At 39.1% G+C, this 26,681-nt stretch overlaps 1 protein-coding gene across 1 annotated transcript in view; it reads left to right on the top strand.

The window, feature by feature from the left end:
- Nucleotides 1–26,681, top strand: part of Myrfl (myelin regulatory factor like) — a 103,386-nt gene that overhangs the window by 57,620 nt on the left and 19,085 nt on the right. Inside the window, exons 12-15 of the mRNA XM_074084878.1 lie at nt 6,490–6,598; nt 7,384–7,493; nt 22,046–22,212; nt 22,851–22,914. Coding sequence (XP_073940979.1) covers nt 6,490–6,598; nt 7,384–7,493; nt 22,046–22,212; nt 22,851–22,914 — 450 coding nt within the window. The remainder of the gene's footprint in view (nt 1–6,489; nt 6,599–7,383; nt 7,494–22,045; nt 22,213–22,850; nt 22,915–26,681) is intronic.

Genomic DNA, 26,681 nt, shown 5'->3' on the forward strand with positions numbered 1-26,681 from the left:
AGAGGCAGCTGCCTAGTGGAAATCAAAATCAGGCCTAGACCTTAAGAGACCACTCCTCCTTTTGGGGTTCTCCCCAGCAAAATGACCCTGGATAACATGCTGAACTTTCCTGAACACAGGATCTTTATCTATAAGATGGAAATGTGCCTTCCTGCCTGACTCTCCTAAGTCAGTTTTATTTTTTAACTAGTTAAAGTAATAGTACAGAAACATCCTGGAAAGTTACAGCTGCTATGTGGACCAAACGCAATAGGATGAAGATTCTTATCCCTTAGCCAGGCCACTCCTGGTTCCCGCTCTTCCTCCAGTCAATTCTGTTTCCGGCTCACTGCTTCTACCACTCTCCCTCCTCCCACCTTTACTCCTTTACCTCCAGAAAGCATGTTGAGGTCATGGCAGAATTGTGTTTAATGCCCCTCCTTTCCTTATTCCTTTTTTAGCTAATAGGTGACTTAATCTGTTAATCTTTGGCCCTTCATCCAGTCTGCATTCCTTTCCAGTGCAAATCTGCACTGGGTTTTCTAAACCCAGCGAGGAATGTCCCTCTCTGCTGAGAGGATTCCAAAGGCTTTTATACTGCTTGCAGCTCATGCTAGAGGAGCTGTGACCTACTGGGACTAAAAAGTTTCCACATACATTTCCAAATATTAGTCCTAGATATGGAGCCTTTGAATTTTAGAGAGATAAACAGTCTGCTTTTTCAGATCATACCAGTTCAAAGATAGCCTTGCAGTTGGCTACACCAGACCCTGCCAAGTCTCACTAAAATGTAAGTGGTATAGAACAAGCAGGGTTTGTTCTCCACAGCCCCTCCTGCAACCACCAGACTTACAGGGAACTTCATCTGCTCAAAGTTTTCAAATTCTGCTCCTTGCTTTGAAGAAAATATACTCTTCCCTGGACTTCTCAAATTCCTTATAGAAAGCCTTCTCCATAAAAATAAAATGTCACCCCAATCCAGGCTCTAAATGTGAAATTCTTTTGTCCCCTTTCCATTTGCAGCAGTTTGATGGAATAAGACAATAACTGTCTATGGTTAGAAGGCTAGAGGTTTGTCCTGACTCCAGCAGCCTAATATTCTATCCCAGGATGTTCTATGCCTCTGTTTTGTAGTCTGTGAATAGGGAGAGTTCATATTCATTTCACCCAGGTCAAGAGATTTTTCTAAGATCATCAATGCAGAACAATTTTTTTACCTGTACAAGGTTAAGTGTATTTTATGTGCACAAAACACATATTATATGTAATTAATTTACTAAATCATTTCATATTAATACACTTGTTCTCTGCAACATTTATGGAATATATATTCCTAGAACTCTTGTCTTTCCTAGCCACCATTTATTAGGGATAAGAGAGATGATTGGTAATGTTGATGAGAGTGCTAACAGATGTGTGAATTTCATCTCCATTTTTCCCTGACTCAGTTTTGCCAGTTTTTAATAAGAGAACTATTCTTCCAAATTCTTTAGGAGGATAACTGTCTTAGACCATTTGTGCTGCTGTAACAAAATACCACAGGCTGGGTAATTTATAAATAATAGAAATTTATTTCTTACAATTCTAGAGACTAGGAAATCCAAGATCAAGGTGCTGGCAGGTTTGGTATCTGGTGAGGGCCTCAGATTCTACTGCCAAGGAAGCACTTTTGAACACCATGTGGTCACATGGTGGAAAAGATGGAAAAGCACAAAAAGGTCTAAGCTAGTTCCCTAAGCTCTTTTATAAATTAATCCATTCATGAGGCAGTGACCTCATGAATTAATCACTTCTCCAAAAGGCCTCATCTCATAATATCACCACAATGGGGATGAAATTTCAATGTGAATTTTAGAGGGGGAAATGCAAACCATCATTCAAACTATAGCAGTGACTGTTGGTTGATTTGACTGCATGTATGGGACTAGAGGCAATTTCTCTTGCCAGCCAGAGCTGGCTTCTGAATGAGCTGCTGCCAAGTGCAGTAGCCAAGCATGTTGCTCAATACTGCCATTGGGGGAATGGCTATAGCTTGCTGCCCTGCCGGACTGTGTGTCTTCTCACTCAAGTCCACAAAGCTGTTTTGTGGAGATTAATCACAGAAGTGTCTGCAGAGAGTCCTGGAGGAGGGACTCTCTGGTGTTTACCAAGCATGCATCCAAGACAGAGAAGATGATGCAGGTACAATTGAGACCTGTGCAGCTGAAGTGCTGGGAAGATGAGATCCGCCAGAGCAAGGGGCCCAGTCACTGATGTGACTGGACTGCACACTGCAGTAGGAAATGCAGCTCTGATAGTGAGAACTAAGCAGAATTAGGAGGAAAGGACATGCTGAAAACTCAAGGGACACGAGGAACAGTGATGTCAATGCAGAAAAAATGAGGAAGTTGAGAGCTGAATGCCTCAGTCAAATTCTTTGGTGAAGGCTGAAAAAAGGCAGCAAGAGATTTAAAAATAAAATCCAGTGAAAAAAAATCAGTTAAGATGAAAAGCTCAGAGATTGTTTTGATTGTCTCCTAACCACTCCAGTCAGTGTGCTAGTTGAGACAAAAGTGAACACATGAAAAGCTTAAGAAAGTCAAGCATGCAAAGTCTCCCTCAGGCCATGAGCCACGTGCAGAGATTCCTTAACTCAGGGTGAGCAGGCATCACTCATTCAGGCTGCTCCTGATGCTAGGCTGAGGCCGGGTCTTGCACCAGAACCAGAGGACCGACTAGAGACCCATAAATTGGAAGATGTTCTCCTCAATGTAATGGTCAAATGAATGATATAGCAACCTTGAGTACGAGGCAGTGTGATGATGAAACCATCTTCATGGTCAGAACTTTCCAAAATTGCTGTGGGCAAGATCAAATCAGATACCCAATCAGGTTCTTGTTTCTAGTAAGCTAGAAAATACTCTGGTACCTTCAGTGCTGGACTGTGTAGACTCCTGGGGTTTAGAGAAGTTACAACCCTTGCCTCAATGTTTTTCTTAGGCCAACTGTACACATAGGGAATGTATAATATCAGCCATTTCTTTTTGGCTTGGGGAAGACTATAAGCCAGCATTAGAAATCAGATCATTGTCTTTGAAGAACATTGTTATGTAAGGTGTTTAGGTCTCTAAGTTAACTCTCAGTATTATCTTTGGCCCAAAATCTATCTAAAATACTGTGTTAATCACTTTTTGTTGTTGTGATAAAATACCTGAGAGAAATAACTTAAAAAGAGGAAAGATTTATTTTGGCTCACAATTTCAGAGCCAAATTGTGATGGTTGGTTCCACTACTTTTAGGCCTGAGGCAAGGCAGAACATCATGGTGGACAGGGCATGGTGATACAGAGCTGCTTACCTCAAGGCACCCTCGAAGCAGAAAGGGGAAAGATGCACCTCAAAGGCACACCCCAGTGACCTGCATCCTCCAACCAGGCCCACCTCCCACCGCTTCTCAATCATGGCATCAAATTGTGACTCAATTAATGTATAAATGAGGTGATTAGGTCAGAGCCCTCATGATCCACCAGCTGGGAACCAAGCCTTCAACATATGAGCCTTTTGGGGGACACTTTATGTTCAAACCATAACCAGTACCATGGTAATAGAACTAGAGAATCTAATTGCTGTGTCTAATAATGTCTTCAGGGAAAATTCAGCCAATGATTCAACTTAAATCCAGGGATCATTTTCCCTCTCTGAGATCTTACATGAGGGTACAACTCTCTGCTTTCCAGTTGAGGACAGGACCCAACCCTGCCTTCAATTCATCCACTGGTGGGGTTCACACAGGCTGTGTAAACCAGCAGGATAATAAGAAATGAGCACAGGCCTGTCAAGGGCCTGGGGGTGAAGAATTGGAGTGGGCCTTTGTAGATTCAGGCCATTCCTGGCTCCTGATTGATCCCCTTTCTTTAGTTCTGTCAGGAATTGTCTTGCCATTACACCTTCACTTTTTATTCATTTTTTTTCTCTCCATTGAAAGTGTTGTTAGACTCTGTTAGGCACTGCAGGATCTGAGATGAATAGGACATAGACCTTCCCCTCAGAAATGTAGCCTTTTTTTTTTTAATTTTTACGATAGGATTTCATAGCTCAGGCTGGTCTTAGACTGGAGCTCTTCCTGTCTCCAACACTTTAGTGCTGGGGTTACAGGTGTTCACCACCGTGCCTGGCAGGAATGGAACTTTTATTGAAATCTAAACTCCAAATAAGAAATAGTCATTGAATCTCCAGATCTTATGGTATAGGGAATATAGTAGCTACTCTGAAAATATTTATTGACCGAGTAAAGGAGCTTGTGATAAGAGAAATGTGCACAGAACAATGTGAGACTGTGACTGTTCCTTCTTCACATGGCCTGGAAGCCTCCTCCTCCTCTAGCCTTAACCTTTGCAGTCTTGTAATGCCAAGCAAGCTTTGCCTTGGCCATACTGACATCATTCAGGGGATTTGCTGCCTTAGGCTTGGTTCATAGTGTTCTCTTTGCCTAGCATTCTATGTTAATCTCATTCTTTCCACCCCATACTCTCCTCTACATCTTTCCCTCACTCCTAATTTAAAATTATTGATTCAGTTAACAACTAGTGGTTGAGCATCTACCACATGCAAAATTACCACATGTCCTGGAAACTGGTACTATGGTGATGAACAGAAAACCAAGGTCTCAAATATGCCATCATCTTCATGGGTATGAGTGAAACCTAGGGGAAGATGGAGGCTGAAGTTGACATGATTAGTTGTCTGGTGCTAATTGTGATTGGTGCTATGAAGCAGAAAAGGTGCAATGAGCATAAAAAGCAGAGGGACCCTTCTCAGTCCTGAGGGTCAAGAAATCCTTCTCTGAGGAAGGGATGTTTAAACTGTGAGAGAGTGAAAGTGGCATGAGTATCGGTCCCCAAAGAGAAAGAAACAGAACATATTTGAGGAACTGAAATAGGCCATGATCTTGGTTGGTCTTAAACATCTGTAGGAAGCCTTTCTTTTTGTCCTCCTAAGAATATTTTAGGTCCTTCCTTGTAGCTGCCATGATTCTTTGTTCATAATTCCACCATTGCTCTGCAGCTGTCTCATTGTAATGTAGTCAGTCATTTGTGATGTGTTTCTTTTGGTCAAGACCACAAACTTTTAAATGTCAACAATTTTTCTTAAGTTTCAATACTTAGTAGTGGATATATTATAGGTGGTAGCCAATATTAGTCAAATAAGACAAATAATGAATGAAATGAACTTAGCTTTTTCGTGTGTTTGTTTTGAGACAGGTCTCACTATGTAGCCCAGACTGGCCGCCAACATCCAGTCCTCCTGTCTCAGCCTCCTGAGTGCTGGAATTGCAGGTGTGCACTTCCATGCCTGAAAGAATTTAGCTTTTGATAATAGTGGTTATCAGAACAGCAGTAAAGTCAAAATTATACTCCCAAATAAGTTTCTAAAGTAAAGCTAGACCACTAAACCAATTAAGTGCCAGCCACCATCTTTGCAGACAGCCAAACTTTTGAAGGACTAAGAACCCCAAGTGATGATAGAGAAGTTTTCCTGCCACTTCATGGAGTGGGTAAAGGGAGGAGGTGATGACAATGGCAGAGGTTTTCCTAAAACAACACCACCACAAAGCATGTTTAATTCCTCTATCACATGGATGAATACAATATATTTTCTATTTTTATTGCAGTATATCTTAAATTGCCAAGATACCACTGGTTTATAATCAAGTAATATTCTGAAAAAAATTTGGGGAACATACAGACAGCTGCCCATTTTGTGGTTTTTGTCATTAAAATTTGATCCTGCTATTTTCATCAATCATAAAAAAACTCAAAGGGGATCCTTTGGATAAAATATGTTTAGCTTTAGGGAAAACTCATTCTATTGTCTTGGTTGTTAACATTTCTCTGGAAACCAGTAGGGGAAAAATATTCTTTTTTTTTGAGAACTTCACAGTGACAGTTGGGAACACCATTAGACACAAGAACAGGGGTCTCAGAGAAAGATGCCTTTGCTGACCAAAGGGATGGAGAGAGGGCTTCCTTGTGAAGACAGGCATCCGGGTCCTGAAAGATCAACAGTTGGTTGGATAATCCACTTCAAAAATTTTTCTCCAGCAAAATGTCCAAAAGCATTTCAATAATATAGGATCTGTCCACACTTAAAGGTTGGTACTTGAACTAAACCTTGCATTTTTAATTGTAAATGGAAGCTTTGCTTCTCTGTGAAGCAAGGAACTTCGTTTCTCAGAAAGGGTATCTACTTTTCAGAGGAGAGAATGAGGTAAGAGTAATAGATGATGGAGTTCTTGCCATGTAACTTAGAAACCCTGAGTCAGTTTATTAGTCAGTGGCTAGAAGTCACCAATGTGAACCTTAATACTTCACTCTTCTGAGGAGAACAAGAGAAATATCTCTTTAACTAGTTTGGACAAAAGAAAAGAACAGTCTCATTGTCTTTATTCCTAGTCTGTCTGGGTCACTCTGGGCACTGATTTGAATAGCAAATACCTAAACAGGTGAAACCTGCTCTTCTTTAATTAAATTAGGTTGACACAAATGAACAGCTGAGGAGAATAGCCCAAATGAGGATTGTTGAATACAACTACAAACCTGAATTTGCATCTGCAATGGGAATAAACACTGCCCACCAAACAGGTACACACATTCCCTTTCTAATTTTCTACCGTCAGCTACCAAAATCTTACTTCCTCCTTTGTTTTGAGGTTGTGTGGTATGACATTTGACAACATCCTGTTGATCTAACTCATCCTCTGCAGAGCCCATAGTCGCTAGAACAGGAAAGGTTAAAGAATTTCTGTTTCCTCTTTACTCAGTATCCCCATTTCTGCACCCTAAGTCCTGGCAAAGTATTTTGAATGTTTCCTGTTTGAATCCTCTTGCTCATGAGATGAGGGTTCAAGGGTAGATGGCAGCTCATCTGTGTGAGGGGCAGCACTGGGCAATCTCCAGATGGGAGAGAGAGGGTGGAAGGGCAGGTGGGGCTAGGTAAGAGAAAAAGTCAGCAAAGTGAGGCTTATTTCTAACCCAGGAATCCTAAAGAAAGAAGGAACATTTAGGGGGAAAGACTTCCTATATCGGAAAAGAAATAAAATCAAGTTAATTCTCCTCCTTTCCTTCCTTCTATGTACATAGCTTTAAAAGTATTTACTCATCCTTTCCAACATTTGGCAACAAGTCTTTAAAAAACAAAGCAGAGAAAACAACACTCCTGCTTTTAATCCTATAGTGGTTCTTGGCTCAAAGCCTCAAAGCTCTTTTGTTGCTTCAAATGCATTGTAGATCAAAGCAAGAGCTTAGAGGGGATGAACATCTATTTCCAAAGATGTCCTGTGGCTGTCAATGTTCCATTCTGCTGTAGGAAGCATTTTCTTCCAGAAGGTCTTTCCATGATTAAACCTGTTAGTATGTTTTGTATGTAGGAATGATTGCCCAGGAAGTACGAGAGATCCTACCCAGAGCTGTAAGAGAGGTTGGTGATGTCACCTGTGAAAGTGGAGAGACGCTGGAGAACTTCCTCATGGTTGACAAGGTAATTAACTACTGAAGAGATATCTGCCACTATGGTTGTCACCTCACAGATAAACCCCTTCTGTGTCAGAACAGTGGACTGAAACATCTCACCAGGAAGTGGGACATTAGAAAGAGTTCTTCACTGAGTTGTGCAGTTAGTTGGTATCAATCATCCCACACTGGTCATAGGCTCCAAAAAGAATTTACAAGGATGTTCTCTTCTCAGGAGAGCCAAAACTCTGAGATAATGGACAGCTTGGTTCGTTCGCTTGATTTGGTCATTCCATATTTTGTTAAAAAGTCAGAACATCACTCTGTGGCCCATAAATACATACAGCTATACTATGTAATAATAATAGTAAAACAAGTGCCATAAGGGAAAATGAAAAAAGAATACATTATAGTAAGAATTCTCTTCAGCAGGTATTATTGGAAGAAACCTGGCACAGGGAAAGGTCCACTTAGCAGTTTCTCTCTCTCTCTCTCTCTCTCTCTCTCTCTCCCTCTTTCTTTTCCCAGTGCTGGGAGACTGATGCCAGGGTGTTGGGCATGCTAGGCAAATACTCTACCACTGAGGTGCACCCCAGACCTTAGCACAAAAGCTCCTAGAACAAGAGCCAAACATCATTATATACTCTACAAAAAATTTGATTTGACTTCATCTTTAAAAAATGAAATTAAAGCCAGGTGCTGGTGACTAACACCAGCAATCCTGTCTACTTTGGAGGCTAAGATTGGGAGGATTGTTGTTTGAGGCCAGTTGGGGTGAATAGTTTTCGAGACCCCATCTCCAAAGTAACTAGAGCAAAATGGGCTGGAGGTGTGGCTCAAGCAGTAGAGCACTGTAAGTGTGAAATCTTGAGTTCAAACCCTAGCTCCATCAAAAATAAATAAATAAATAGAGGAATTTAAACTTGAAAATAACTACACATTTATGCTTCTTCTCAGAATGATTAAAGATAGGAGTATTAAATTTTTTGGCATAGTTTTTTTGATGAAATTCACAGTACAATCATACAGTGGGTCATTTTTGTAAAGCTATTCATGAGCCTCATCATTTTTGTCCTGAGGGCCTGTCTTAATTCTTTGATATTCAAATCGTTTTCTTTTGAAGGGATGTCGTCTGGCCTCTAGATTAGCTCCCTTTACTGGATTCTGGGTTTTCCAGTTCCTTGCTTACAGATGCAGTGTGAGTGATTGAATAGTATCCTGATACCATGTCCATCAATTTTGTGAAATCCTGTATCCTTTGAAGGTGGCAAATTCACATTGCATTGTTATATTTGATGCTGAAAGGAAAGACTGATTGCCATAGGAATTTTGTAGTAATGCGGAGATATGTTTGAATGGAGACTAATCTACAATTTGTCAGTTCATGTGGGTAGTGCCTCTCAAAGTTCAAAGTGCACACACATCACGGAGACTCTTACTAAAATGGAGGTTCAGATTCAGCAGGAACAGAGTGAGATTGGAGATGCAGCAGGTCTAACCAGCCTCCAGGTGATTCTAATCTTGCCAGCCCTGGTTATCACAAGTCACACTTGGTGTAGCAAAGCAAACTGCTTTTTTATACTAGCCCTCCCCGCCCCCCCCCCCATTTTCTACCTAGAAGTAAGTATTAGGAACACTTATTTAGCAGCTTCTCAGAGGCCTGCTCAGCTCTGGGCTGCAAGACCCAAGTTAGCAGAAGTTGACTTACTGCCTTCTTCCTCCCAGAAACGCATTTTGGATAGAAGAAATGTTTAGTTACTCTTTCCCAGACCCAGGCTATCACTTTGGAGGTATGCCATGAGACATTTATTTACTCACTTTCCCTTCTTTATTGTAGTAAAATACTCACAACATAAAATTTATCATCATAACCACTTTTAAGTGTACAGCTCAGTGATATTAAATACACTCATATTTTACAACCATCATCACCATCCATATCGAGAACTCTTCCATTTTGTAAAACTGAAACTCTGTACCCATTAAACAATAACTCCCATTCCTTCTTTCTCCCAGTGCCTGGCAATTGTCAGGCTACTTTATGATTTTGACTAATCTAAGTACCTCAGATAAGGGGAATCATACAGTATTTGTTTTTTTGTGACTGGATGTGTCACCTAGCACAACATTCTCATGGTTCACCCGTGTTGTAGCATGTGTCAGATTCCTTCGTTTTGAAGGCTGAATAATGTTCCGTTGCATGTACAAATCACGTTTTGCTTATTCATTCATCCATTGGCAGTCACTTGGATTGTGTTCACATTTTAGCTATTGTGAATGATGCTGCCATGACTGTTGGTGTAGTAGTATCTTTTTGAGTTCCTGCTTTTAGTCTTTGGTGTATACCCAGAAGTGGAATAGCTGGATCATATTGCTAATTCTATTTTTAATTTTTTAAGGACCTGCCCCATACTGTTTCCATAAAGACTGTATCATTTTATATTCCTACCTACACTGCCCAAGTACTCTAGTTTCTCCACATCCTCACCAGCACTTGATATTTTCTGGGTTTTTAAAAAAACAGTAGCCATCCTATTGTCTAAAGTGGTATGTCATTATAGTTAATCAAAACTTATTTCCCTAATGATTAGTGGTTTTGAGCATCTTTTAACCATTTCTGTATTTTCTTTGGAGAAATTTCTATTCATATACTTTGTCTATTTTCAAATTGGGTTGGTTTTTTGGTTACTTAGTTTCAGAAGTTTTCTATTTATTCTGGGTATAAGTCCCTTATCAGGTATGGTTTACAAACATTTTCTCTCATTCCATGGTCTCTTTTCAAGTTCATGATACTATTTTTTTATATACAAAAATTTTCTGCTTATTTGTGAGACAGTCTTACTATGTAGCCCAGGCTGGCCTCAAACTCACCATTCTCCTGCTTTAGCAGTGCTGGAATTATAAGTGTGTCATCATGCCTAGCAAAAGTTTTAAGTTTTGATGACATTCATCTTATCTATTTTCTCCATGTATTTGTATAGTTTCTCTTGCTACTGATGTCTAATTTTAGTCCATATGATCTAATAGGATTTAAGAAATTATTTCAGTTTTCTTCTGTTTGTTCAGACTTGCATTATGGCCTAAAGTATGATACATTTGGGGGAAAATTACATGGCCTGCTGAGAAGAATGTGATTCCCCAGCAGTTGGATGGAATAATCTATAGATATCTGCTAAGTCCATTTGGTTGAGGGTAATATTAACTCTAAAGTGTTTATGTTGATTTTATTTTTTTGTCTAGATGATCTATCTATTGATGAGTGTGAGGTTAGAGTCCCTGCTAGTTTTGATTCCTATAATTTTGTTGGTGTTTTTTTTCTTGGCCAATTCTATTATTATTTGTTCATTTCCTTTGCTCTCAGCCATCTTTGGAACTTGCTGGTTTATTGAGTTGGACGTGATTGATTCTTTCCTAATTCTCATGTGTTCATCTGTTTTTTTGAGCTCTCATGTTTATCATTGTCTCTCTTCCTCCTTGTGTGAAGGATTCATTTAAGTATCTTCTGCAGTGTTGGCTTAATGGTCATGAATTGCTTTAGTTTGTGATTATCTTTAGTTCTCTTTCCATTTTAAAGGCCATAGTATGCTTGGTTAGCAGTTATTTACTCTCTGGGCTTGAAATATGTCATTCCATGTTTTTCAGGGAGGGAGAAAGGAAGCAAAATAGAAAAGAGAGGAAAAGAACATGGGTTGGAGGTAAAGGAAAAACTAGAATGATGGTGAGAGAGAACAGGGTAAAACTAGACTAGCAAAAGACAAAAAGAGATAAAAGAAAAAAAAGCAGATGAGAACAAAACAACTGCCACTATAATAAATAAAATAAAATATACACTAGTCAATATTTCTTCTTTGCTGAGGGAAGGAGGGTGAACTTCTATCCCCTGGTTTGTCTGTTTACTTTCCTCTGTTGGAGGGCAGCATTTTTTGTTCTCTATCTTAGCATGGAGTACTTAAGTTTTTCCTCTTACCAGGGGTCAGTTTTACACTTCAAGCTCTTCTGCTACTGCAGGAGTCCTCACTGGCATCTCCGTGTCTGTTGTTTTGATGAGTTTTGCCTTTGGCTTTGCAGTTGAGCTCCCATTAGCACTACCCCCCACAACCCACACCGCCCCACTGTAGATTCTGTTGATGAATCTGAAGCCAAGTCATTCACTGAGGAAGGGGCAGGTCTTTGGGATTTAGATATATGTATTTTAAAAGAGAGGCTGGACTCCTTTCCTTGCAGCCATGTTAGTACATCTTCATCTTGGATTTAATTTTTGTAGAGTGCCTGCTGGTGCACCCCTGTGGATCTTCCAGCAGCTTGCCTTTGGTGCCAGTCGTTTGCTTATACTCTCACTGGTGGGGATTCTCCCCAGTGCTCTATGTTAGATTTCTTTGTTTCCTTCATAAGTCCAAAGTTCAGTATTTCTGGGTTTCATCTGAATTCCAGCTACTGTTTACTGTTGCTTTCCCTTGCTTTTCCTGGCTACCATCCTCTCTTTTGAGTCACAAAATTGAGGATTTTGTTTCAAGTTCGTGGTGGTACAAGAAAGTGCTGGCTCTCTCTAATCTGCCATGTTAAGGTCTCACAAGCTGTGTTTGTGAGCATTCCTATGTATCATTCCAAAAGCCTGGCATTTCCATTTTCCTGGGGTTTACCTTCCTCCCTTTCAGGGGTCCCTTGCCTCCCTTACCCTTTGTTCACAAGCCCCTCCCACATCAGCCCTTTCTCTCCTGTATTCTTGGCTCATAGCTGTGCCTTTGAGTGTCTTCTGACCTGAACCCAGACCGCCTATCTGAAATAGTCTCTGCATCACTCAGTTTCGTGTTGCTTATAAGGTTCAGGATCACTGCCAGAGTGTGTAATGCCTTTGCACTGATTAGAAAAAGATGCTCCTCTGGTGACAGACTCCACCCACCCCCCAACCTCAGCTGCTGTTCACAGCAGCTTGGAGAGTATTTGTTCCTGACTGAAATTATTTATTCATTGCCAATCTCCCCAAATATTTGTGTGAGAGCAGAAATCTATTTTTTCAAAATTATTTCTCTGATACTTTATTGTGGCTTTCTCCCCAGGGCTTAGAACACTGTAGGAATTGAACAAGTACTGCTAAGATGAATTAATGAGTTCTGTGACATCTTAGTTGATCCTCTCTCTACACTACCTTAGGCTTCTGAAGATACATCTAGAGTATCGCATTGTGTTGTCATTTTTCTTTTAATTGTCTCCTTCACTAGACTGTGAGATGCTGGAGGTTAGAGAACATACTTCCTGATCTTGTGCTGATTGGTACAGTATCTGACATGCTGTAGTACCCCTGGTAAGAATTTGCTGATGTTTATGCCTTTCTGAATCTCAATGAAAGGAAGAGAAGTAGTTCTATTAACATAAGGAAGACTGAAGGAAAAGGGATTTTCTCGGGGGAAAGATGAGTTCAATTTTGACTTTGAGATGTCAATTGAACACTCAGATGAAAATGTCCAGAAGGTGACCAGGAATATGGAACTCAAGAGAGCGGTTAGCTTGGGGCAGAGAGGAAGTTGTAATTATAGATGAAGATATTGAGAAGGGAGAGATTATGGATGGAGGTCACGATGAAAAGCCTGAAGCCAAGTCTGGTCTGCAGATAGTTTATCTTCATGTTAAAAAATATTAATGTTTGTTGCCTACATGTAAAAATTAGGAAATTTTGGCATGAATTTCAGACTTTTAGTGCCCAAGGAATATCAGAAGTTCTAGAGACATGGTGCCTCTTCCAGGAGGGGCTGCATGTGCCTTTACACTGCTACTTTCTATTACCCGAAAGGCCCTATAGGCTTTGAGTTCATTTAGAATGAGAAGCAAGAAGGGCCACAGACCACAGTTGGAGTACACATTCAGTTTGGGTCCACAGAGGAAGAAGAGGATCTGTGAAAGCTGAGAAGATTGAGAGGTGGAGAACAAAAGACCAAAGAGAGGATAAATAAGGAAAAGGGAGGAGATAGATGAGTGAGGTCATTCTCTCTGGGACATATAGGAGTGGTATAGAATACAAGCAGCCTAAACTTTTTTTTTTTTTTTTTTACCATACAAACAATTTTAATTGTGTAGTTACAGTCAATAACCACTCCTAATCAGAACATCTCTGCATAAAGAAAATTGTGATCCACTTATAAAAACAGCCAGCTGTAACAAAATAGCTGGTGTTTTCATAGCCATAAACTCATAAAAAAGAAATACACCTTTATACAGAAACTTTATACAGATGTAGCTTTAAAATTGATTGTAAACCAAAGGAAGACACATTGCAAACATCAATTATTTTTTCACATTAATTGCATAATTTTCTAAGGTGATCTATTAGTTTTATTAACCTAAGCTTATTTGCATGATAGTAAAAATTGCATACAACAATAAGAGTGAAGCTTATAGTATGAATTGCTTGGGTAACATAGAGCATTTTTTTATAGGCAACTGTGTAAAGCACATTTTTCTCTAGTTAAAACTTTTAAGACACTTTGTTTTACTGCCCATCAAAATACATTTATAAATAGAAAAGAATCATGGTAACAAGAGAAGCAATATTACATTTAACGGAAACTTCTAAAAAATTAATTACAACAGGGTGCTGCAGGATCTACAAATAAATAAAAAGGACTAAATTGTGTTTCACATTTTCTTTTCCTTTTTTTTTTTGCTTAAAAAAATCATATAACAATGATAATGAAAAAAATTACAGTGAACTTTTATTTCCAAAATAAAAAAAAACAAATTTGAATTACGGCAGTGCCATATAATACAAGGCATTTGTTGGCATGTCATTTTAAACTGCATTCACAGTCTATAGTTCTTTTGTAACATACAATAGAGTAACAAACTCTTTTTTTTTTCCTTTATTTTTTTAAAATAAGGGGCAAGTTTCCAAAGATCAGTGTGGAGTGTTACAGAAATAATTAAAGGAAAGGAAAGCATAACCACAGAAGTTATAATGCTTGTTTGAGGCTCCAGAATAATTATAATTAAAAAAAAAAAATCTCTGGTATCATGCTGACTGGGCACGCACCCGTGGTGCATCCCTGGAACACAAATTTTAATACCAAACAATCCTTGATGCTTCACCTGGGGCTGCCGAGCAGTTTGTAAAACATTTAGTGCAGTCTGTTCTATCCTTCCCAACTTTCCTGTTTGTGCAAGTTTCTGAAGATTTATTGGCCAAACAATGGACAACAAAGGTTTTCTGAGCGAACACAAGGTGGACTTTTCATTTTGTTAGTAAATACCAGTGGCACTGTTGAATGAAAATAACACTTTGATCTCAGTCTTTCAGATCAGCATTAATGTCTGTGTGGCCTTCCACGGCTAGCTCTTCCTCTAGTTTCACCGAGAAAAGGGTGTTGGCATTTTTATCATGGACACTGTCTTCTAAATCCTTCAGCAACTCCTCTTCCTTATATTCTGCCACATCCACCTCTAAGCCAGAATTGTCCTTCAGTTTGCCGTGATGCTTGAGATAGTACCGCTGGTTCTGAAAGAACTTGATGATGGTGTACTTGGGAAGGTCAAGTTGGGCGGACAGAGTCTGGATGGCCTCTTCATCCGGGTATAGGCCCACGTCTTGTATGAAACTCTGGAGGATTCCCAGGGCCTCCACGGAAATTTTGGTTCGTGGCCGGGTCTTCTGCCGGTTCTCCTCGTCGGACTCGGCAGGCGAGGCCACAGTGGGCTGTCGTGGGGGGAGCCGGGGACCTGCCTGTGGCTGTGGCTGTGGCTGTGATGGTGGTGGTGCCTGCTGCTGCTGCTGCTGTTGCTGCTGTTGCTGCTGCTGCTGCTGAATCTGTTCTGCTGGAACATGGATGACATGGGGCGGCCTGTCGCCATGGTGATGCACCGCGTTGCTCTCCTGCCAGCCTAAACTTTTTGAAATGCTGTTGGATTATTGGTCACTTCTAGTTCATAACAGTAATGCAAGAGGCTTGTCATTTTTCTAGGTCCTTATCAGCACCAGATATTATTAGATTTTTTAAAATTTGCAGGTTTTATTGATGAAACTAAGCATCACATTATTTTCATTTTGCCTTTTCCTGATTAGAAATAAAGTTGTGTGTCTTTCTTGTGTTAGGTAGCTATTTAGTTTCCTGCTTCTGTTAATTGTTTAGCCCAGTGTTTCACTGGTTTATCTGTCTTTTCCAAGATGATAACAAAACCTTTCACTTAGCACTATTATTTTACTCTTTTCCAGTGCTCTCAACAATAAAACTAACAAGGCCAGATGTGGTGGCTCATGTTTGTATTCCCAGCTACTTGAGAGATTTATAGTTCAAGACCATCCTGGACAAAAAAGTTAGTGAGACCCCCATCTCAACCAATAAGCTGGGTGTTGTGGTACGTGTCTGTGATCCCCCTCATAGGTTGGTGAACTGAAGTTTGAAGCCAGCCCCAAGCAAAAATGTGAGACGCTACCTAAAAATACCTAAAGCAAAAAGGGGATGAGAGCTCAAGTGATAGAGCACCTGCCTAATAAGTATGAGGCCCTGAGTTCAAGTCCCAGTACCACCAAAAATAAATAAATAAAAACTAGTACACCAAATCTACAGTAATATCTGTACAGAGTGACAATTATTTACAATTTCAGTGCATTGGCTTTCTTCATAGCTCTAATTACAACTTAAAACCATATTATTAATTTGTGCTTTATATTTATTATTACTCAATCTTCCCCCATTAGAAAATATATTCTGTGAGGGCAGAGACTGTGTCTGCTTTAACTATTTTATTCTCTCTTATCATTTAGGATAATGTTCAGGACATCACAGGTGTTTGATAAAAACTATTGATTCTATTTATTAATTGAATATTGAGCTATGTGTGTCAGTTACTGAGTTGGCCCTGGGGAATCATAAGGAACCATCACTGCCCTGCAAAGGTGCTCACTGGTCACCTTGGGAAGCCAAGAAATCAAACAATTATAATTAGTTGAACCCTTGCCAGTTCAATTGGAAACTTGTCTCAAAGGATTCAAGCCCTTTCCACAGAAAATTGCATTCAAAGTAACAAATTTAAACAGGAATTCTAAGGGAAAAAAAAGGCAGCAATAATGCATATAATTTTAAGAAGTTCATGCTCCTTCCATGTAAGGCAGAAGTCGACACACCACATCTGTCTTTGTAAGAGAAATATGCATGTGAGAGAAGCTCTCTAGGGGCCTGTTTGAAAGTTCAGCTGGAAGCCAGAGTTTCCACACCATCTCAACAGCCTGCTTTTCTGGTTTGGGGATTCTGTTTTTTTAAATCCATGTCAGGACCTGGTGAACTCTCCACGAAATAAACTCTTGGATGAGGATCTAAAGCTGTGTTCATTCAAAGTCCAAACAATTGCCACATTAATTAAAGACAGTTTCTCTCCCTTTGGCAATCATTTTTACAATGCCAATTATAGGCTATTTTCTCCTCATGATTTTATTGTAAAACATCAGTCCATGCAACATCAGGTGCATCATTTATTATAAAGAGAGGTTTTCACATCTGTGACTTTCTTACTGAGAAAGAAATAGGGCCTGTTTCAACTTTCAGTGTGATCAGAGTTAGTTACCCTTATTCAGTGTTGTTGAATAGAAGCTAAGTCATAGTTCCAAAGAGACGAGACATTAACTTCACTTCCTGGCTGTATTCCAGTTATCTTCAGACTTGCAAAGGTCCAAGTAGCTGCAGAAGGAGAGTCCAAGGTTTTCCCAGAGGTGGGGCTGGAGATTGAGGGTTTTTATCTGTCTCTTGAGCCAATTCCCTGCCAGGAGTAAAGGATCTAACTGGAGTGGAGTCCAATTTGTTGGGTATGATCAAATTACTAACCCATTGCACTGAAGATGATAAACACTAGTGTTTTTTTAATTCACGCACATTTCTATGAGTATTTCCTAGCATGAAAAGGGAAGTTAGATCTTATTTATTCTTGCTTCTCTGAGAGAAGCCTCAAGTAAAAGAAGGAACTAGAAGTTAGCCACTCTATTCATTTCACTAGAGAGCAATATTAAGCTCTCTCAGTGCCTCATGATATGAACCACCACTGGGAGGATATCCATTCATTTGATTATTAACTATATATTGAATTTCTAGGCCTGCTAAAGAATTGACTTGGGATGAGACGTAGGCCCTGTTCTCAGTGAGCTCCCTCTCCAGATGTTAATCATATAGGTAAATATGACGCCAAGTATAAGGAAGGCAGAAGTGGGGGAGGGCAGGGGATTCAGGCAGAAGGAGCACCACGTGCTAGTTGCAGAAACTAGAGGAAATATACTATGTTCAGCAAATGGAAAATGGTTCACCTAGTAAGAACATAGTGTATGACAGAGACTAAGGTTGAAGACAAGTTTTAGGTAAGAGACCCACTTTAAACTAGATAATCGTTCTGATTTCACAAGTGCCTATGTTTTTTCATGTACCCATGTGCTTGTCAAACTTCCCCACATGTTCATTTTGAAAATATACTTGTGCTGTTGGTATGTACTTTGGCTGAAAAGCAAGTATTTCTGATACTGGGTGAAAGAGTCTTGTGTGATTTAAAACAGTTGCTACTTTTTCTTCCCGTCTCATTATTAATTTTTGATAGTGAAAATTGGTTTAATCCTTTTTCCATCACAACTGTAAAGCTATGTTTCAGCTAAGGTAGTGGGCCTCATTCAAAACTGTTAACGGTGGGTCAGACTTGGGTAATTCCTTGCCCAAATCATCTTATAGGGACCTTATCACCCATGTAGAAAAGGACATTTTCAGAAAACTCTCTCTCTCTCTATATATTTTTTCCAGTATGTTCACTATATATATATATATTTTTTTTTTCTTCAGTACTGGGATTTGAACTTAGGGCCTCATACTTGCTAGGTACCACTGGCGTCACTCTGCTAGTCCTTATTTTGAGTTGAGTATTTTCAAAATAGGGTCTCTAGAACTATTTGACCCAACTGGATTCAAACAGCGATCTTCCTCATCTCTGTTTCCTGAGTAGGTAGGATTTCAGGTGTGGTTTTGAACACACTTACCTGGCTTCTCTGTGGTGGTAGAGAACAGATTTCAAAACTTTAAGTACTTTAACAAGAGTCAATTCTTGTAACATGTTCTGGAAATTTATTTTTTGGTAGTATTCCATTGGATCCATAAAGTCAGGGCAGGTCATAATTATAGTCAAGAAGGTAGCAGTAAATTACCTCTCCATCTTCATTTCTTCTTAAATAAAGAAAACACATGAATTATCTCCTGGCCTATTGGACCTACCAGAAGACATATGGTGGTGAAAAATTTGAGTTGAAGAAATTAGAACTGTTTTGTTTATCATTATTGACAAGTACTTGGACAGTTGAAACCATTGCTCATATCTCATGAGGCATTATTAAAAATCCTGGAAGACATTTCAGAAAGAGTTTACTGTGGTTTAGAGAGGACTTTGTCATCATTCTTCATGGTCTACTTTGGTTGGGACCATATCACAAATTAATGTATCAAGCAAACATTTTGGAAAAAGAAGAAGCCAGTTACTAAGGAAAAAAGTGTAAATAGTGCAGTGAGGCTGGAGAAAACAGGGTAGATTTGGAAAGTTTAGGGCAAGCATGATAGATTGTTGACAGCAGGGTAACGGAATCTGTTTTGGGCTGCTAGGTAGACACCAACTGACTATGTGATCTACCATGAATAATACAGCTATAGTTATAGTAGAAGGCTCTCTACCATATAACACAAACACATAGTGAATAATCACATAGCATTCATTATGATTTAGAGTCATGGAATGCTATTCTTATCTTCATGATTTCTGTCTTATTTTTATTAAAATAAATTTAGAAGTAAAGGAAAACCTACATCAGGATTAGAAAAGTTAGAAGGGTTTTAGTCAATTTTTTTTGGTTTCGTAATTTATTTTTAAACATTTTAACAAAAAATTTCAATGTGTTCAAAATTGGAAAGAATAGTAATGAAACCCAAGTTACAAACTCTTTTCTAATCCTCTAAATCCCCCACTAACTAGATTTTTTGAAGGTGAACTACAAAATCATGTTATTTTCTTTTAAGCACTTCAACAATTTTTTCTGAAAGGGAAGGATCACCTCTTAAAAACTGAACCACTAAATCAATATCATATATAAAAATTTATAGTAATTCCTTAATATTATCAAATTCAGTTGGTGTTGAAACTTCCACAATTGTTTTTATATATGTATATAACACAAAGAAACACTTCTAGACATATGATTTTAGCAGTCATTGAGAAACATTTCCCAGATTCTTTGTTTTATTAGGAATTGGAAAATACTCTTTTCTTACTTATTTACTCTCTGAAGGTCTTCTAAAATGAAGAACTTTTCTTTATAAAATATATATCTAATATGCTAAGAAGGTAGGATGAAGTGTCATTCTTTCCTTTATTTAAAAATTTTCAGAAAAATGAGTTAAATTTTCAATACCTTTCAAATATAACTGTATATATTATGTTTATTTTATACTACTAGGGATTGAACTCATGGCCTCATACTCTTCCACTTGAGCCACGTCCCCTAGGCATTTTGCTTTTAGTTTATTTTTCAGATAGGGTATCATGCTAACTTTGTCTGGGCCAGCATAGAACCACACTCAAAATATGCTGCTGTGTGAACATACCATGGTTTATTTTCAAGTGTCTAATTGATAGGCATTTGGGTTGATTTCAGGCTGCTTTTTGCCCCCTACCTTTTAATCAGGGAATAGATTTCTAGAAGTGGGGTTACTGACTCAAAAATCAAAAACATATGTAATTTTCTAGACACCACTAAACTCTACACATTAGTGGTTTTATTAATTTGTGTTTTTTGGATAGAGTTCGAAGGATCTCTAACTAGACTTTGGGGGAAATATAAAATTTTCTGATGATTTTTAAGAAAACAGGATGTCTCTGAGGTATAGGCCTTGGAGTTCAAGCTCTTGGTCCTTTTGTTTTCCAAATAGTAAAGATTTCTGCTTTTCACTACCTTCAATTTGCTTCTTTTATTTCACTGAGTATTTCCCATAGGCAAAGGCATGTGCTACATATTGGTTAGATACTCAAATAGTCAACATAATGCCTGCCCTCTACAAATTCACCATTTGGGTTAGGAGATAGGCACTTAACACCTGATTCAAGACAAATGGCCAAGTGATGAAACTTTACATGCTTTGAGGACCCTGTAGAAGAGAGGGGTGCCTTTTGACCAGTGACCTCAGGAGAAGGTCCTGGGTAGATGGGATTTGGACTGGCATAGAGGAAAGTCACTTTTATCTGAGGCAACTATTGGAATAAGGTCTCAGGCCATGATGAGTGGACCTTTGGGGGCTTCAGTAGATCTCTGGGGCTGCTCTCGGAATTTAAGAGTCTTGTAATTGTTCACAAGACACACATTTCTTTAAATTGCATGAACTGAGCCTTTTGATTCCTTTCCCCCAACTTTTTATTAGCATATATGAATTGTACAAAAATAATGGGTTTCATTAAGACATTTCCATGCATGCATATACCACACTTTGATTCCTTTTTGAGTGTTTGCTTTCCATGGTTTGAAACCCTTAAAGCTTCAGTTTGCACAATGAGATTCTCAAGGAAATACAGCCTCAAGTTTGACCTCTCAACCACAGTCTTGAGTCATTAGCCTGCGGCTCGTCAGTTTGCTGTAGAGGACTACCTGTGTGATACCCAGAGAATGCCCTGGATTTTGCATTTTTAAAAAGAGAGAGGAAAAGGAGGAGAGGGCACGGGTCAGAGTGTGAATTGACATGAGCTTCCCAGATTTTTGTTTTTATTTTCACACACACACACACATGTTCATATAACACCAGAAGCATGTGGAGGGGGAGGAGATGGCTTGGGCTCTCTCTGGCTTGTCCTCTCATTTATAGAGGAAGAAACCCAAGTCTAAAGAGCTTACTATATTTTCTCTGGGACCTCACATCTTATAGGTGCCAGAACTCATAGAAAAGCCTGAGTCTTTACATTTTCTTTTTTTCCCCCCCTTTGGTTTTTTGGAGACTGATTCTGTGTATCCTAGACTGTCCTGAAATTTGCTATGTAGAGCAGTCTGTCCTCAAACTTGTGATCCTCCTGCCTCAGCCTCCTGGGTGCTGGGATTACAGGCCTGTACCACTTGACCAGCTAAGTCCAGGTTTTCATTCCTCCCTCCTTCATCTGAGCAATTTGATGCACACTTTCCTAGGAAGAGCTGGAGTCAGTTCTTAAAGAGATTTAATGATGAGCACACAAATCATCAGAAAGTCAGAAGCCTGTCTAATTTTCTTTTTATGAGCTTTACATATAACATAATGGTCATTGAAAATAAATCTTTGGAATCTAAACTTGACAATGTCCTTCAGCTGTAATTCTCTCTCTTGGGCTACAAGGACATATTTTCCTTTTATTGCAAATTGAACAGAAGCAGTTTTACCACACAGCCAGCAGTTTAGCAAGGCTGCTTTAAGTTTTGAACCTCTCCAGATTTATCTTGACTGAACTTAAAGTTGTGAGTTTATAAACATTTTCAGTGGTGTGTTCTGTCTTTGAATGGGCTATGGCAGTTCCCTGGAGGCTTCAAACTATAAATTTATGTGGTTTGTATTATTTTCCTTTTTTTAGGACCAGATCTTCATGGAAAATGTAGGGGCAGTGAAGCAGCTCTGCAAACTAACCAACAACCTTGAAGAAAGAATAGAAGAGTTAGAAATATGGAACAGGAATTTGGCCAGGCTAAAGCACCTCAGTAGAAGTTGGAAATCTTCAACCAGCCAAGCAAGTTCAATTAGGTATGTCCAATATTTCATAGACATTTGGGGAAAGAAAAGAGTGGGCTCGTTCCATAACTAGACCAATCTAATTGGTCTTTTTGATCAAGCAGCAAAGCAGCAATCATTATTTTTTGAGATTGAGGTCCTTATTCTTTTCTTAGAATGTTTTAAGACACAATTGCTTTAATCTGATAATTTTCTTATTTTTTCTGTTGCTGCTTTAGAAACAAGATAAAATATGATACATCTATTTAACAGCAGTTGTAATTGGAAGTGCTAAATTTTAACAAAAGGATAACTTCTTTAATGAAGAAAAGTGGTCATTTCTAAATTTAGAAGACTATGCTTGGTCCTCAGAGATTAAAAAAAAGTATCTTTATTATTTGTTTTTATAATTTAAAGAAATAAATGCACATTTTCCTATGGTCTAGTTCTGAGAAAAAGAGAAATGTAATGTTTAATGCATTCATTTATGCTTACTAAGGGTTTTTTTTCACAAAAAGAACTCCCAATTGCTTTGACTTTTCTTTTTTCAAATTATCACTGTATTACAAAAGAAAGTCACACTGCTATGTTTGTGACAGCCTGGGCTTTTGTCATATAACTCCTAGAGAGGCATTTGAATAGTAATCAATTCTCTCTTTTTTTTTAAAAAGCAAACTTAGCAGAGCTGTTAGTACATCTTCTTCAAGAAGAACCATTTCCCAAAAAAGCAACAAGGTAAATAGACTTAAATTTATAATGAATAGTACTGGGGTTTGTCAGTACTGGGGTTTGAACTCAAGGCCTCATGCTTGCTAGGCAGGCACTGTACCATTTGAGCCACTCCGCCAGCTCTCTTTCATGTTGGGTATTTTCAAAATAAGGTCTCTTAAACTATTTGCCTGGACTGGCTTCAAACCTCCATCCTCCTGATCTCTGCCTCCTGAGAAGGTAGGATTGCAGGCATGAGACACTGCTGGACGCCCAGAGATATGGTATTTTTCTGCACAAAATGAAACATCTTTAGAGAAATTGGTCAATAATACCCTCTTGCTAATTCGCTAATGGATTTCCCTAGTTTGTATCCTTATGCCCTTCAGATGTTTGAATACTATTATTTTAATGAATATCAACTGTCTTTTAAATAGCAAAAGTTTAATGAAGAGTCTAGGGCATGTCCATTTCAGAAATATCCTGCCAGGTTTTGTTTATATTGTCTTCATCAGGTGAAATTCAGTAGCCTTCACAGGCATATAGCTGTGTGCTGCAAGTTTATATATAACCCTTGACCTCACCTAGTCCCTTATTTTTGGCTTTGGAAGACCCTAAAGGGCCTTCAGTGAGTCCTCAAATCTCTTTTTTCTCTTTGGTATTTAGTACTAAATATGCAAATGGGAAGATAGATATTTACTTGCTTGCAAAGGTTGAAATATTATGGTTTCATTAATGAATAAAAAAGCCTTACATCAAGTAGGATAACATTTCTAGTAAAAAGTGAAGGTTAATCATTTATTAACTTGAAGGATATCTTCTCCATCACAGAGACGGGTGGATGAGGGAAAAGCTGCAATAGTCCCTTTCTAGGGACAAATTCACAGAGAGTATGATTAAATATGCTAAAGCTCTTAGCACAGTGTCCAGCACATATTGTGCAATAATCACAAAATGCTAAAAACAAAGTGTAGAAAAGGTGCTCTTTGTACTAACGGCTTTGTAATAGGATGCAGAGAATAGAATCTACATTCACTTCACCCCTGATAAGTGCAATTTGGTCACCTGCAATCTCTGTAGCTTCCATCTTACCCAAATATTCTATTCATTTTGCAGTTATCTCAGAATATCAACTAGAGTGTATGGTTCAGGACAGCAGACCCTGTGTCTGCCTTCCTCACTCTTTGTCCCCAGGGACCAGCACCTGTAGGAAATTCAAGAAATATTTGTGAGATGACTACAAGAGTGGAGAGCCTAGTCTGGAGATAGCCCTGAAGGCTCACAATTTAGATTAAAAATATTAAGTGACTCAGTGTCTCTGATGTGTGTGGAGATGGGATGGAATTGTAGGGTGGACAAAGTATGAAGAACTTACGTAGACCTTAAAGAGTTCCCATTTGATGCTTGCAGTGTCTGTAAACCAGTTGAAGGCAAAGATAAGTCAGATGTGATCTCTTGTCCTAAGGAAGTTAAAAGGAAGCTAGGGAAGAGGGGAAGAAAATACGAAGAACAGTTGGACCTGATGTGCTAAATGCAACAGAGGCTCAGTGTCCTACAGGAGTATTTAGGGGTCCTGAAATTAAAGGCAGTGTGCTTTGTCCAGACTGCGATGGTGCTGGGGAATAGGTTTTAGATAGAATGGTTTAAGCAAAATTCTTGGAGCTGGCAGCTGCTTCATTGAAGGATTAGGTTAGAGTTGGTTGGGGAGGAGAGTGAAGATATGATTAAAAATATAGGTTAGACAAAATTAGAGATAAGGGCAAAAGAGTTTCTGCCAGGTATTGAGGGGGTGGGGGGGAAGAGGGAGGGGGCGGAGTGGGTGGTAAGGGAGGGGGTGGGGGCAGGGAGGAGAAATGACCCAAGCCTTGTATGCACATATGAATAATAAAACAATAAAAATATATATATAGGTTAGACTCAGATGTCCTGGGACACCAACTAAGAAATTCATTTGATAAGGCATGAAGATCTTTTGAGCAATAACAATAATTTCAAGTTGCATAGTGTTTTTTACTTTTTGTTTTTACAGGCAGAAAAAAAGGAGGCAGCATAGCATTGTGTTTAAGAGCACAGACAATGGAGCCAAAAATTTTAAATTGAAATCTTGGCTCTGCAAACTATTAGTTGTATATTTTAGGCAAGAAACTAAGCATTCTTGGGCCTCCTTTTCCTCATTTCAAAAATCAGAATGATGAAAGTGCCTGCCTCATTGGGTTATTGAGGATGATGATAAAGATCTAGACACTGGTGTATGTATAGCCACAGAAGAATGCATGGAACACAGTAAGTGCTAGATATGTGATTACTGTTAGTGCTTTCAAACCCATTATTTTAGAGAGTTCTCATACATGGTTGTGTAGCAGAATCATCCAGTGAACTTGACAAGGGACAAACAGTGGAAGTGTTTTGTTCCTCATGCAGTCTTGATAGGATCTCTCTGCTGTTTCTGAGAAGCTGACTTTCCCTTGCATGCCACCACCAACCCTCTAGGTGACCTCTGTTCCTTGGGGCCTCCTTGGATCACTGAGTCATTGAAATACATGAATGTGGGTGAGGAGTGGTACTCTCAAGCTGGATGTGTGTGTGTGTGTGTGTGTGTGTGTGTGTGTGAATGGGGGGAGGTGTTAATAATCAAAGTGCTTGCTGTGAGCAATTGATGGGTCTTACCGGAGTTAAGAAGCCTGGCTAGGACCTCCCTCAACTTCCACACAGCTCCCAGTGTTGGTCGAGACACAGTCCAGAGGAAGATTGAGGTATCCTGATTTAGTGCTCATCCAGTTGATAGGGTTGCTCTTCCTTTCCTCTTTCTCCACCTCCAAGAGGTAGGTAGATGATTCCTGCTGTGTACAGTGGTGGGTGAGGTGGGAACCCTTAGAGTTCAAGCTATAATTCAGAGCATGTGGAGAAGGAAGGAAAGAAGGAATGAGCATGGCTAAATACTTTGCATTATCTTTTGAGGCAAGGTACCTGCACCCTGGCATTTAGGTTTTTAATAGGTTCCATAGTAATCCTTAAACACATTGTTAATTGGATCCATCTCATAACTCTGAAATATAAGCAGGCATTACATTATTTTTTCCATTTTATTGATAAGGAATATCTCCAAATCTGACTCCAGGTCTTAGGCCATTTCCTTTTGCTTGGTCAAAACATTTTGAGCAAAATCATGGAGATTTAACATAGTTCAGCAGCTGGGAAGGGAAGGTTGGAGGAGAAAGTGTTTATTCTGAGAATAATACTATTTAATTACAATTAATTCAAGGAATTTTATTGAGTTCCTTCTGTGTATAGCACACCATTAGGACATCAGTTCCAGTGAGATATAAAATAGTACAAACCATTGACTTCTTGGTACCAGATTGGCTTCCAGTGGACTTAGGGATGACTCAGTTACGATTGCCCCAAGCATTTGTGTACTTGTTAAGAAATGTATGGTTAGTTCCTTCTTTTTACATTGAAGAACATTTTCCTTAATCAGGTAACAAGTTCAAGAATACAAGTAAGCATTACTTTTAAGCTCTCTCTTAATTGCCATCACCCTTTAACACCCTTCCACTCAAAAGCATGATGGTACCCTGGATTCCCACAAGGGCACAGACATAATCTCCTCATTGCATTAGTAGGAAATGCACATTTCCCAAGCAGAGAAACTCTTTAACTGGATCCCCCCATACTCCAGCTCCACAGCTGTGGATCCTGTAGTTCTTGGCCCCGAATGCAAGTTTTCATGCCAGTATGTAGCGATCCTAAAGGTGTGTCTCATTCACTTCCTAGAAACTGTAACTTCTTGTCCC

The sequence above is a fragment of the Castor canadensis genome, chromosome 8, assembly GCF_047511655.1.
Source record: "Castor canadensis chromosome 8, mCasCan1.hap1v2, whole genome shotgun sequence".
NCBI classification, from domain to species: domain Eukaryota; kingdom Metazoa; phylum Chordata; class Mammalia; order Rodentia; family Castoridae; genus Castor; species Castor canadensis.